General features: G+C 36.8%; 1 protein-coding gene across 1 annotated transcript in view; it reads left to right on the top strand.

Annotated features, from left to right (window-relative positions):
- The window catches only part of LOC127368643 (uncharacterized), an 83,250-nt gene that overhangs the window by 35,331 nt on the left and 33,259 nt on the right, over nucleotides 1-14,660 (top strand). Inside the window, exons 31-33 of the mRNA XM_051409685.1 lie at nucleotides 1,757-1,820; nucleotides 2,454-2,575; nucleotides 7,156-7,225. Of these exons, the coding sequence (XP_051265645.1) occupies nucleotides 1,757-1,820; nucleotides 2,454-2,575; nucleotides 7,156-7,225 (256 nt within the window). The remainder of the gene's footprint in view (nucleotides 1-1,756; nucleotides 1,821-2,453; nucleotides 2,576-7,155; nucleotides 7,226-14,660) is intronic.

Here is a 14,660-nt window from a genome sequence, read left to right as displayed (position 1 = left end):
TCACAAAATCCCTGGGGAGTGCACTGGTATTGTGATATTAAGGGTTAAGGGATCATTACTGTAGTCCACCACTGAAATTATGTACATGATGCAGTTTCTTAAATTATTTTATGTTCTTACTTTCTTTCTTTCTTTCTTTCTTTCTTTTTTTGGTCTCCACCTTTCAAACCATGTTCAATAGTAAGTGTGACAGCAATCATGAATTCCACATTTCAGATCAGATTTTTTCTAGTCTATCTTCTTCACTTTCCTTTGAATTAAGGGATATTGATGTTGGCATTATTAATCTAATCATACCAATAATTTCTGGTTGCTGTAATCGCTCCTCCTGTCAATACTAGATTTTAATGTAAGTGATGGGGAACAAAATAATTTAATCAGAATATAAAGCTAGGGTAATGACCAAAGTAACTTCACAACCTCAGTAATTGTGCTTTTGAGACATTCAGCAACAGCCTGTCTGCAACAGAGTTAGTACTTCATGATTGATTCTCTGGCTTTTGTGTACACACATTAGATTTTAACCAGGAAATAACAAAGTCTGTGCTTTGAAGATTTGTTAATTTTTATATTGGAGACCTCCACTGACACAAAAACTTATGCAATCAGCATTTTTTAAGTTGATCATTATTTTAAAATTATCAAATGAAAATTCAACACATAGTGAATTACAGTTGAACTAATGTATGAAAGTTCTGAAGTTCGGGGTTGTGTAACAAACCAATTTGTGCTGAATCTAGCACAAGATGTTTTTTGGGCAATATTTCCTTTTATCTAGATCTGATGGTGTAGCTACACTAAACTATGTTACAGTGCAGTAATGACTCAAATTTTCCTCAATGTCTTTAGTGTCCCAGAAAAAGTTCTTTGTCATCTTGGCGGGAAAAACTAATGATGCTCATCTTGAGTTTGTGGCAAAGCTTGAAAGCATTGGCCATACTGAGGTGAACTCTCCAGAAGAAAGTGACTACCTTCTGGTTTTCTGTCCTGTTGCTTCAAGAGTTGAAAGGGACGTGAGCGAGGCCCTGGAAAACCTTCCAGGTAGGAAATGGCTTTATTTCACAATGATTAGTTAAAGGAATACAGGAAAATTTAATCCATCAGTTGAAAAGTTTTTCATTTTGATTTGAATTCAACTTACCATAGTGTTTGCTTTTGTACAGGTTCTAATTGGACTTGAGGTGCATCTGTTTTTAGCAATTCCCTAAAATTAAACTGTTGTAAATGCAGGACTTGGCGTCCATGTTTGATGACACATTTTTTTCATCAAATACATTTTCCATGTATTGAGTGTTCACAGGTCTGTGGATTATGCACTATCATTGAGTCATATGGATCTCTTCTCTCAAGTTTCCTCTCCTTTACTCATCTGGTTGTGTTATCTCTGTGCTTACAGGTGATAAACCAGCAATTCTGGTCGTGATGCATCACACCTTCAGTCCTGACCAAGTTCTAGCTGAAAGCAGAAGACTAGTGGACAACCCCAATGTTGAGCTTACAGTGGACTGTCTGTTCTATAAGGGCAAACTCCTGAAGTCCAACAGAAATGATACTGCATGGTTTGATGTCCAGAAGTATCTTGGAGTTTCCAAGGTAATGACTAGATTTACTGATCTAATACTATCACACAAATCCCGGGGAGTGCACTGGTATTGTGATAAAAGGGGTAAGGGATCATTACTGTAGTCCACCACTGATGCATCATGCAGTTTCATTAATTATTTTATGTTCTTACTTTCTTTCTTTCTTTCTTTAGGTCTCCACTTTTCGAACCATGTTCAATAGTAAGTGTGACATCAATCATGAACTTCAGATTTCAGGTCAGAGTTTTTCTAGTCTATCTTCTTCACTTTCCTTTGAATTAAGGGATATTGATGTTGGTATTATTAATCTTATAATACCAATCATTTCTCGTTGCTGTAATCACTTCTCCTGTCAATGCTAGATTTTAATGTAAGTGATGGGGAACAAAATAATTTAATCAGAATATAAAGCTAGGGTAATGACCAAAGTAACTTCACAACCTCAGTAATTGTGCTTTTGAGACATTCAGCAACAGCCTGTCTGCAACAGAGTTAGTACTTCATGATTGATTCTCTGGCTTTTGTGTACACACATTAGCTTTTAACCAGGAAATAACAAAGTCTGTGCTTTGAAGATTTGTTAATTTTTATATTGGAGACCTCCACTGACACAAAAACTTATGCAATCAGCATTTTTTAAGTTGATCATTATTTTAAAATTATCAAATGAAAATTCAACACATAGTGAATTACAGTTGAACTAATGTATGAAAGTTCTGAAGTTCGGGGTTGTGTAACAAACCAATTTGTGCTGAATCTAGCACAAGATGTTTTTTGGGCAATATTTCCTTTTATCTGGGTCTGATGGTGTAGCTACACTAAACTATGTTACAGTGCAGTAATGACTCAAATATTCCTCTCTGTCTTTAGTGTCCCAGAAAAAGTTCTTTGTCTTCTTGGCGGGAAAAACTGATGATGCTCATCTTGAGTTTGTGGCAAACCTTAAAAGCATTGGTCATACTGAGGTGAACTCTCCAGAAGAAAGTGACTACCTTCTGGTTTTCTGTCCTGTTGCTTCAAGAGTTGAAAGGGACGTCAGCGAGGCCCTGGAAGACCTTCCAGGTAGGAAATGGCTTCATTTCACACTGATTAGTTAAAGGAATACAGGGAAATTTGATCCATCAGTTGAAAAGTTTTTAATTTTGATTTGAATTCAATTTACCATAGTGTTTGCTTTTGTACAGGTTCTAATTGGACTTGCAGTGTCTCTATTTTTAGCAGTTCCCTAAAATTAAACTGTTATAAATGCAGGACTTGGCGTCCATGTTTGATGACACATTTTTTTCATCAAATACATTCTCCATGTAATGAGTGTTCACAGGTCTGTGGATTATGCACTATCATTGAGTCATATGAATCTCTTCTCTCAAGTTTTCTCTCCTTTACTCATCTGGTTGTATTATCTCTGTGCTTACAGGTGATAAACCAGCAATTCTGTTCGTGATGCATCACACCTTCAACCCTGACCAAGTTCTAGCTGAAAGCAGAAGACTGGTGGACAACCCCAATGTTGAGCTTACTGTGGACTGTCTGTTCTATGAGGGCAAACTCCTGAAGTCCAACAGAAATGATACTGCATGGCGTGATGTCCAAAAAGTATCTTGGAGTTTCCAAGGTAATGACTAGATTTACCGATCTAATACTATCACACAATCCCTGGGGAGTGCACTGGTATTGTGATATTAAGGGTTAAGGGATCATTACTGTAGTCCACCACTGAAATTATGTACATGATGCAGTTTCTTAAATTATTTTATGTTCTTACTTTCTTTCTTTCTTTCTTTTTTAGGTCTCCACCTTTCGAACCATGTTCAATAGTAAGTGTGACAGCAATCATGAATTCCACATTTCAGATCAGATTTTTTCTAGTCTATCTTCTTCACTTTCCTTTGAATTAAGGGATATTGATGTTGGCATTATTAATCTAATCATACCAATAATTTCTGGTTGCTGTAATCGCTCCTCCTGTCAATACTAGATTTTAATGTAAGTGATGGGGAACAAAATAATTTAATCAGAATATAAAGCTAGGGTAATGACCAAAGTAACTTCACAACCTCAGTAATTGTGCTTTTGAGACATTCAGCAACAGCCTGTCTGCAACAGAGTTAGTGCTTCATGATTGATTCTCTGGCTTTTGTGGACACGCAGTAGCTTTAAACCAGGAAATAACAAAGTCTCTGCTTTGAAGATTTGTTCATTTATACACACAAAAACAAGACAAAAACGTATGCATCCAATACAATGCATGGTTTAACGTCCAGAAGTCTTGATGATTGATGTAATACAATCATACAATCTATGTGTAGTGCACTGACATTGTGATATTAATGGATAAGGAATCATTACTGTAGTCCACCTCTGAAATTACCATTATTACGCATTATTGTTACTCATATTCTCTTATTTCTGTCTTTCTTTCAGGTGTCTCTTTTTCAAGTCTTTCCAGATTCTTTAAGCAATAGTAACTGTGACTGCAATCAATGAACTTCCGATTTCAGATCAAATGTTCTTTCCTTTGAATTAAGGGATATTGATGTTGGAATTATTCATCTAATATGTGAACATCTATCTATCTATAAACCAATAAATAATTAACATTTGAGAGTGCAAAGGATGCTGAAATAAATAATTACATGCAGGTTTCTTTATGTACATTAGGTAGGTGGATATTACAGTATATATACTGTGTGCACATTGTGGGTAGATGTGTTTGAATGATTCTATTTCTGTTTTAAAAAAGTGAATTTCAACAATGTATTTGCTCCTCCTGTCAATACTGGGTTTTAAGTGATGACAACAAACTCATATAATGAGAGTGTACAGCCAGGGTAACGACCAGAGTTATTTCTCAACTCCAGTAATTGTGCTTTAGAGATACACGCTTTGTGGTATGTACTGTTTAAAGGTGTTGTCATGTTTTAAATGAAGAGAAAACATCACTGTAAAATAATGATTGCTGCTGCTTTGTGCTCATTCAGACATCAGGACTGTATGTGTTTCCTTCATGAAGAATAAACACAAATTTAACAAGTGATGACATCGTATTTGTGTGTTGTGTCTTTGTAAATTAGTCGCCTCGCTGTAGGACTGTCCTCGACTAAAGATTTTTCTTGTCGACTCATGGTTGTTGGTTAAAGCCAATTGTGTTGTTTATGAAACTGTTTAATAATTTAAACATATATATATTATCAGTCGCCTGTTAAACAGCCAGCACGGAGACTGAACATTCAGTTCATTTATTTCACAGAATAATAACATTACATTAGTCTCATTGTCTGCTCACCCGACTCTGGCTATGGTGCTCATTCCAGCCCTTGTGTTAAAAAACCGCCCCTGGTACTTAGAGCTTGCTGTCCGTACAGTCAGCTATACTAACTAGCTAGTGGCAGCAGCTCATTAGCACTTAGCACATGCAGCAGTGCTGTGTTACAACAGAAAAGGTCCGTGTTGCAACAATCCCCTGACACTTTCATCCTGACTACATGGCACAGCTCCTGCTTGACGCTGTAGTTCTGTTTGTTTTCCTGCAAATATCTGACTCATGAAATCTTGTCGACTAAGACTCTTCTCTTCGACTAACAGTTACTCGACTATTAGGGGACAGCCCTACATAGCTGATAAACAAATCTGATGGATTCCTATTAAAACTGAGGTAAAGGTCATAATCACCCCTACAGTGAAGAACAATGGTGGCACAATGATGGTATCTAAATGCAACCAACGACAAAGAATGGGAATCAAGTCAGGATTGAAAGCCCGGTAAATTGAATTAAATCAAGAAGTAATCTTTAAAAATACTGCTGCAGAATGACTTAGACGAATATGCAGCTTTGAGCAAGACAACAATGAAGCACGCAGCCAAGAAAATGTGGAAACATTTTATAATTAAAATAAGGCGTATAAGCCTTTAGATAAAGTACAGGTCAAACAGTAATCAGAGTGCTATTTACTTCCGCACATTTACGTATATCCTGTAAAAACAGGCAACTTGGGAAGGCTGTCGTGGTAGCCGGCACTGTGTGTTATGTCCCCCCGGTCAAGCAGCTGTAACGGTCCTGTCTGACTGTGCCAGGACTGGAAGCTCTCAGTAAGAAACACATCCAGACTGGGACTGAATACAGCATTCGATGCTGACAGTTTCACAACAGGGAATAAAGTGCAGAGGTATTATTATTAGTGCTTAGACTCCCTCCATCCTACATGTGAGGGGACTCTAACATAGTAAACTGCTTCTGTAATATAAAAACAACCTATAGTAATCCCAGTGCCTGTGTATACCATCAGCTCTGTGTTGTAGCCTATATGTGGTCTGCAGTTACTCTCTCCTCCTACTGTGGTCTTTTCTCATCTGTTCCTAAACACTGACACAGTTAATGTCTCATCTCTGCACGTCCTCTAGTGGTCAACTCGAGAACAGCTTTCTTGTCAAAACAAAAGTGAAAGTGTTTCACCCGCAGGGAGGAACAACAGTTATTTTGTGGTTTAGTGTGGAATGGACATGCCAGAGACACCACAAAGAAATTATCAATCTATTACGTAAGTAGGCATGCAAAAAATGTTTTGAGTAATCTCTGTGAGGCTGCGAACTGCTGACTATCTATGTACATCTGAGTATTATAGGTTATACACATCTTCTGTATTTGTTGTTGTTGATTTGTGGGCTGGGCACAGCAGCTGTGACACAGCAATTTGTGACGCTTATACCCCTGCTCCTCATTTAGCTTTATTTCATTTTGTAAAATGATTTTGACTAAAGGTTGCTATCTCTTCCTCAGAGACATGGCCCAGGAAGCTGGAACTGGTGAGAAAGCAAATTTTATAGACATAGATGAGTGTGTGTTTAAAATAAATTTTAGTAAAATTCAAGGCTTTTGGGAGGACAGGTAAGTGTTCCACCAGTCATATACTGGTAATATTGTATTATTATTTTCTTTCAGTAGTCAATATTGTATATTGACTTCTGAAAGAAAATACAGTAAATCTTCCGACCAGCAGGGGGTGATAATAAATGTGTAATAAAGTGAGAGGTGCCTGAGGAGGGAGGTCTGAGGTGCTGCAGTAGAAAAACCTTTGGATATATTTCTCAGCATTCAGCAACAGCCTGTCTGCAACAGAGTTAATGTTTCATTATTGGTTATCTGGTTTTCGTGCACATGCAGTAGCTTTTAGTCTCAGTCTCAGTATGCTTTAAGATTAGTTTATTTATATTTTGGACTCCTCACTGACACAAGAACATAACAAAAACGTATACAAGTAATCATTTTTTAAGATGATCATATGGAAATTCAAAAAATACTGATTTTGAGTTCAATGTATTTATGAAAGTAGTACAGTTCAGGGATTTATAAAACACTTTCTCCAATTTGAGCTGAATCTAGCCCAATATATCTTTAGTACACTAAACTATGTTACAGTGCAGTAATGACTAAAATATTCTCTGTCTTTAGTCTACTGGAAAAGGTTCTTTGTCATCTTGGCCGGAAGAACTAACGATGCTCATCTTGAGTTTGTGGCGAAGCTTGAAAGCATTGGCCATACTGAGGTGAACTCTCCAGAAGAAAGTGACTACTTTCTGGTTTTCTGTCCTGTCGCTTCAAGAGTTGGAACAGACGTCAGTGAGGCCCTGGAGAAACTTCCAGGTAGGAAATGGCTTCACTTTACACTGATAAGGAATACAGGGAAATTTGATCAATCAGGTTTTGTGCAGGTTCTAATTGAACTTGCCCTACAACAATATAGAATGAGTGCATCAGCTCAGCCATTAAAAAACAAACTGATATCTCCTCCTAAGTTTCACCTTATTTCAATCATCTGGTTGTATTATCTCTGTACTTACAGGTGGTAAACCAGAAATTCTGGTTGTGATGCATCACACCTTCAACCCTGACCAAGTTGTAGCTGAAAGCAAAAGACTGGTGGACAACCCCAATGTTCAGCTTACTGTGGACTGTCTGTTCTATGAGGGAAAACTCCTGAAGTCCAACCGAAATGATATTGCATGGTTTGATGTCAAGAAGTATCTCGGAGTTTCCAAGGTAATGACTAGATTTACTATTCTAGGTTTAATACGATCACACAATCAAGTGCATCATTACTCCGGTCTAACTCTGAAATGATGTACATGATGCAGTTTCATTCATTAATTATATTCTTTCTTTCTTTCTTTCTTTCTTTCTTTCTTTCTTTCTTTCTTTAGGTCTCTACCTTGCGAGCCAGTTTCAATAGTAAGTGTGACTTCAATCATGAACATCAGATTTCAGATCCGATTTTTTCAAGTCTATCTACTTCAACTTTCTTTGAATTAAGGGATATTGATGTTTGTATTATTAATCTATTATGTCATCAAAATCATTCAGTTGTTTCGAGTTGTAAATGATACCGGGTGACTAATTTATCTGTTCTTCCCTTTAGGGATGAGTTCCCGTCAGTGGCTGGTTGTCTTTTTAGTTATTTTATTCCTATTGGTGCTGTTGGTGGCAGTGATCCTCAGCGCAGTCTTCAATGTTGGAATGAACACTACAAACTACAACAAGACAGCGAATGGTTTGGAAGGGATCATCTGCAACAACTATAGTTGTGGAGGCTGATGTAGATGTTTTTGTGCTGAAGCTTTCGATCACTACTTTATACGAAGCAAAATACAGGGGAAAATGAAGGTAGAGGTTTGTGAAGCTGGAAGCCAGTTAGTAGCAGAGAGCAGTAATGGCATGCTAAATGTAGTTGTCATTGCTCTTCCTGTTATTACTGGGTTTTAAATGTAACAAAATAATTTAATAGATAGAATGTAAAGCCAGGCTAGAAACTAAAGTTACAACCTCAGTATTAATGCTTTTGAGATAGAAGCTTTGTGGTATGCACTGTTTAAATGGGAAGTATAGTCATGTGTGGTAAAATATTATCAAGTGTTAAATGAAGTAAAAACATCGCTATGAAATAATGATTGCTGCTGCTTTGTGCTCATTCAGACATTAAGATTGTATGTGTTTCCTTCATGAAGAATAAACTCCAATGAATCTAGTGACTATGTATTTGTGTGTTGTGTCATTTAGTTAATTTATTTCACCAGAATAATGAGGAATGATAAGTAAGGAGCTGGCGAGGGGTCACTGCACCAGTCCTTGTGGTCGGTTGGTGTGCCTGTGTGGAGAGTTGGGATCTGTGGTTTACTCCACAGCAAACCAGTTTCAAGTTTAGTCTCCCTCCATCCTACATGTAAGGGGACTCTAACATAATAGGTCATTTGTGTAGTCTAAAACCAACACATAGTATCTGTCAGCGCCTGTGTATACCACCAGCAGTGTTGTATAAATGTGCTCTGCAGTTGCTCCTTCCTCCTGCTGTATTCACGTCTTATCGGTTGTTTCACACTGACACACACATTTCTCTTCTACGCACTTCCCCTTTAGTGGTTGACTTGAGAGCACGTTGACTGTCAAAACAAAAGTACACAAGGACAGAGGAGCTCAAATACTTCCCTGTCCAGTGTGGGACGGATATGCCAGAGACATCACAAAGAAATGATCAATCTTGTTTGTAAGTAGGCATGCAAAATATATTTTACATAATCCCCATGAGGCTGTGAACTGCTGACTCTCTACCATGCATCTGAGTATTATATTATATTTCTAACTAGGTTTTGTGGGCTGTGCACAAGCTGGTGCAGAACAACTTTGACAAAACAATATGTGACACGTACACTTATTTGTTTAGCTTAATTTCATTTTTTAAAATGATGTCGACTAACTGTTCCTGTCTGTTTATCTTTTTTATCAGAAACATGAACCAGGAAGTGGCAGCTGGTGAGAAAAATAATTTACTATCTTTGTTAATTGACAACATGTTGCTCTGTCAAGACTGCAATATCTCAATTTTAAAGAGAATAAACTACATTTAGTCAGTACAATAGATAACATTTCAAGCTGTTTTTACCAATATTTTTATAATAGGATCAACCGACAACAAGTACAGTACTAGTGGTCGCAATGATGAACCTCCAGAGAATCATCAACTGACACAGTTAGTGACTAGCTGGAGAATATATCAGAGCATTTAGAAGCTAAAGTAGTTAAGTAGTTTTCTCAGCATGCACCTGCAGTTAGTGCTTCCTGATTTCTGTGGCCCGGTTTGTACACGCAGCAGCTTTTAAACAGGAAGTAACACACTGTATGTCTATGGTTTGAAGATGTGTTCATTTATGTATTACATCTTACACTGACACAAAAACAAAAGAAAAGAGTTTTTATTTTTTTGCTATAATCATATGAAAATCCAACACATTTTTAAAGCTTAAAAGAGATCAGGGATGTGTAAAATACCTTTTCTAAGATATTTTTTTGAGCACTATTTGTCTTCATCTACACAAAACCAAGCTACAACGCAATAATGAGTCAAACGTTCTTCTTTGTCTTTAGTGTTGTGGAAAAGGTTCTATGTCCACTTGGCGGGAGAAACTGATGGGGCTCATGAAGTCATTGTTAGAAATCTTAAAAGCATTGGCCATACAGTGGTGAACTTTCAAGAAGAAAGTGACTACCTTCTGGTTTTCTGTCCTGTCGTGTCACGAGTTCAAACAGACATCACCGAGGCCCTGGAGCATATTCCAGGTAAGAAATGCTTTCGGCCATTGTTCAGTTTCACACTGATTAGCCAAAGGAAAACAGGGAAATATATATATATATATATATATATATATATATATATATATATATATATATATATATATGTATATACAGATGTAATATAAAACAAACTGAACTCTCTTAACTTTAACCTTCTTTCTCACTCATTTGATTCTGTTATCTTCCAGGTGGTAAACCAATAATTCTTGTGGTGATGCATCATACCTTTGATCCTGACCACGTTGTACCTCAAAGCAGAAGAGATTTGGACAACCCGAGGGTTAAGCTTACTGTGAACTGTCTCTTCCATAAGGGCAAAATCCTGAAGTGTACCCGCAATGAGATTATATGGTCTGATATCCAGAAGCTACTTGGAGTTTCCAAGGTAATGACTAGATTTACGTATTTAATACAATCACACAATCCACATGCAGTGCACTGATATTGTGATATTAAGGGATAAGCAGAGTTGGTGAAAGTACCCACATTTTCTGAAATGTACTCAAAGTATAACAGTGAAAACTCTCTGAACTACTCTCTTGAAGAACATTTCTAACTGTACAAAGCTAACTGAAGCTTTAAATAGGGTCGAGTCTCCCTGTCTGGTTGGTTATGACCTTTTAAGTCTGTCATGAGTGATATGCATTGGTCTTGATGTTGGGAAAGTGTGCTCTGATGGTGCCCATATATACATAAACATATAAATATATATACAGATATATACAGGAAGTAGATGTCTACGATGGGCAAAACTCTAGACTATAATCATTACAGTATTTATTAACTACCCCAGGTTGTAGTTTTTCACATTGGACTCCATATATGTGTGTGTGAACAGTATATAGACACATATATGCTGTATATATGTATGTTTGCTCTGAGTGTGTGTGTGTGTAGCTGAGCCGAGCCTGTTTTTAAAATGTAAGGAATAGAAAGTACAGATATTTGTGTAGAATTGTAGGGAGTAAAAGTAAAACGTAAAACGAAACCTGAACTTACTGAAAGTAAGTAAAGTACTTTACTGAAGCATTTGTAGCTTTCTTCGTTACTTCCCACCTCTGGGGATAACGGATCTGAAATGATGTTTATGATTCAGTAATTATTACTCATACTCTTTTCTTCCTTTCTTTTAGATCTCTCCCTTGAAAACCTCTTGGGCTGGTAAGTGTGACTGCAAAACTCACACTTTTCAGATTTTCAGATTTTTTCAAGTATATCTTTAAACGTCACTCACATAGTCATAAAAGAGTTATTAGTCTGTCACACTGGCTGTGTAGTGATACCTTCCTGGTGGGACTCCAATGTAACTGAAAATCCACCTCGATCTGTGTAAAACAGTCACTCATAAGTTCACCTGCAGCTAAAATGAAGTTTCAACTGTTTGATGAAGTCAAATCAAGAGGGTATAGTGCAGTGCAATATTTATGACTTTTACATTTATGGGAAATGTTGTCTTAATTCATATTTTTGACTAATATTTGACACCTAATGATACAAAGATGTAGGACAAGCATCAAATGCTGGCAGGTTTAAAGTGAGTAGGATATACATTTATTATGTAATCCACTTATTTGGTGGTGAGGTGAAAAAGAAAATGACTATCCAGAGAGTATATAATTTTTTCCAGGTTGAGATTTGACCAACCGTATACTGTAGTGAAGTGAGGGTTTGGTTAGTTAGTGGATATTTAATTAGTTAGTGTGCTCACATTTGCTTTACCTTGTACTCCACAACTATATGACTCTAGCTATTATTGGAGATTGGTTTGATTGAGTGGTGTCTACCAGGTAAAAATAATACTGATTGCCAAAACATAATATACTTTCATTTCCTTTAAGGAATATTGACATTGGTATTAGGGTATTAATCTCATACGTGAACATACAATTGTAGGGTTGTTTGCATTGTTTGTGATGCCAGATGACTAATTTCTCTGTTTTTCTTTCTTTTAGACTTCACTGATTGTTCATGGCTGGTTGCTTTGGCAGTTTTGATTGTATTAGGATTGCTTATCATTGTGTTAGTCATTGTTATTTTAAAGACCTTCGTATAAGAAGATCTGTGAGGGCTGTCACTATCACGCATGACAAAAGCCAAAGGGATCTAATACAGCACCAGAGGTTTATAATATTATCACAGTAAATCAAAAATAAATATGCTATGTGATTAATAATTTAATGAATATGTAAAGCCAGGAGTAATGACCAAAGTTATTTCACAATCCCAGTAATTGTGCTTTTGAGATACAAGTTTTGTGGTATGTACTGTTTAAATGTGTAGTAGAGTCAGATGTGGTATAATATTATCAAGTCATTGTAAAATGAGGATTTCTGCAGCTTTGTGATCATTCCAATGTCAGTATTAGAATAAACACAAATAAATCAATCAAAGTGATCGCCTCGTATTTTTGTATACAAATGCAATAACATAAGTTAAAATATTAATAACGCTCTATATCATCTGAACAGTTACACCAAAAGTAGAATGGATTCCTTGTAATGGAAAATATGTCATTCAATCTCATGCTCTAAATGGCCAAAGGTTTGTTTTTGTTTTGTTTTCTCCAAGGTTATCATTCATTTATAAATTACCCTCTGCTGCCCCCGTTAGGAATTTTAAAGTAACAGCAGGCAAGCTGCCTCATTGCAGTCAACAATTGAACAGCCTTTACCTGTTGAATGGCTGATGTGACTTCACTCAACTTCACATAGCATTTGAACATACAATCATATGTATGATTATAATAATAATAATAATAATAATAATAATAATTTAATATATGAATAATAAATATATGATAAAATAACACCCAAGTGCATACTTGGTATTTTCAAAGGAGATCAGGGATTGATTAGTGTGGTCTGCCCTTCTTCTTTACTGACGGGGTAATTACAGTTCAAATGTATTAAACAATTATGTAAAACCACATTATGAAACCAGGTGTGTAGAAACGCATATGGCGTGACACGTGGTTTAAACCCTCGATTAAAAACATGAAACAGATACTGAGCACTCTGTCTCTCCCCACTTTTACTCCTGGAACTGAGTTTCCACCCATTTCTTCCACTGCTCCTGCTGTGTTAATATCTCTTCACTTCTTCTTTAGTGGTAACTTGACAACCTGTGGGTCGCCGGAAACAAAAGTGCTACACTCACAGGGAGGAGCTGTAATTATGTCACTGTGGACTGCGGGACAGGACATACCAGAGACATTAAAAAGAAAAAAGGAAGCAACTTGAAGGGTCCGTTCTTAAAGGTTCCTTTCTGTGAGACATGGACCAGGAAGTGGCAAATGGTGAGAAAACACATTTACTGTTTTTAGAAACTGTTTCTCTGTCAAGGCTATTTCAATACTGAAGAGAATAAAATACATTTAGTCTAACTTCAGTTCTTCGGCTGGCAACATGTAATGTATTGTGGGAAGTGTTGCTAAACCTGATGAACCTCCGGAGACACCCACATAGGGAAATTTGATTTAGGTAAATGACACTAAGTTGTTTTTAAAATCCTGTCTGGTGGGTACAATCAGCTTTTAAAGTAATACTCATGAGCACCTGTCAGGACTGATACTAATACATTAACAATGACGATGAAACAGGACAATAATGAGGTATATTGGACCGTAATAGTATCTTAGGGGTTGTGGGAAAAGGTTTTTAAAGGAAACAGAGTAAGATACAAACACAACACACCCTTTGTTGTAGTTGCATAATTGCTCACTTGACAACACCTGGGATCAGCAGAGGAGTTTAATCCTATTTTAGCTTTTGTTTTCATGCTAAATTTACATCAGAGGTTCACAGCTTTCACACCAACCCTTAACAAACAAACCAAAGTGACAGCGTTCACTCAACAGCAAACATTCAGCAACAACCTGTATACATCGGAGTTAATGCTTTATGATTGAAAAAGTATATCTTCTTCTTCTTTTTCTAGCTTGAGTGTTCATGCAATAGCTTTTAACAAGTTCATCTGTGCTTTGAAGATGTGTTCATTCATATACTGAATACTTCCAATGACACAGAAACAAAACACGTATACAATTTTTAAGATGCTATCATCATGAAAATTCAAACAATTTTTGTTGAACGTATTAATGAAAGTAGGGAACTTCAAGGATGTGTAAGATACCTTTTCTAATTTATGCTAAATATCGCCCAAGATCTTATATTTCCCTTCATCTGTGTCTGACGGTAGTTACAGCTCAATAATGATTCCTCTCTGTCTTTAGTGTCGTGGAAAAAGTTCTATGTGATCTTGGCGGGAAGAACTAACAGGGCTCATCTAGACTTTGTGGCGAACCTTAACGGCATCGGCCAAACTGAGGTGAACTCTATCGAAGAAAGTGACTACCTTCTGGTTTTCTGTCCTGTCGCTTCACACGTTGGAGCTGACATCCCCCAGGCCCTGGAGAAAATTCCAGGTAGGATATGTCTTCCTGATTTTGGGTTGAAAA

This window comes from Dicentrarchus labrax, unplaced genomic scaffold (assembly GCF_905237075.1).
Source record: "Dicentrarchus labrax unplaced genomic scaffold, dlabrax2021, whole genome shotgun sequence".
Lineage (NCBI taxonomy): Eukaryota > Metazoa > Chordata > Actinopteri > Moronidae > Dicentrarchus > Dicentrarchus labrax.
The sequence above is the reverse complement of the archived record's forward strand: the minus strand, read 5'-3'. Positions and strand labels throughout refer to the sequence as shown.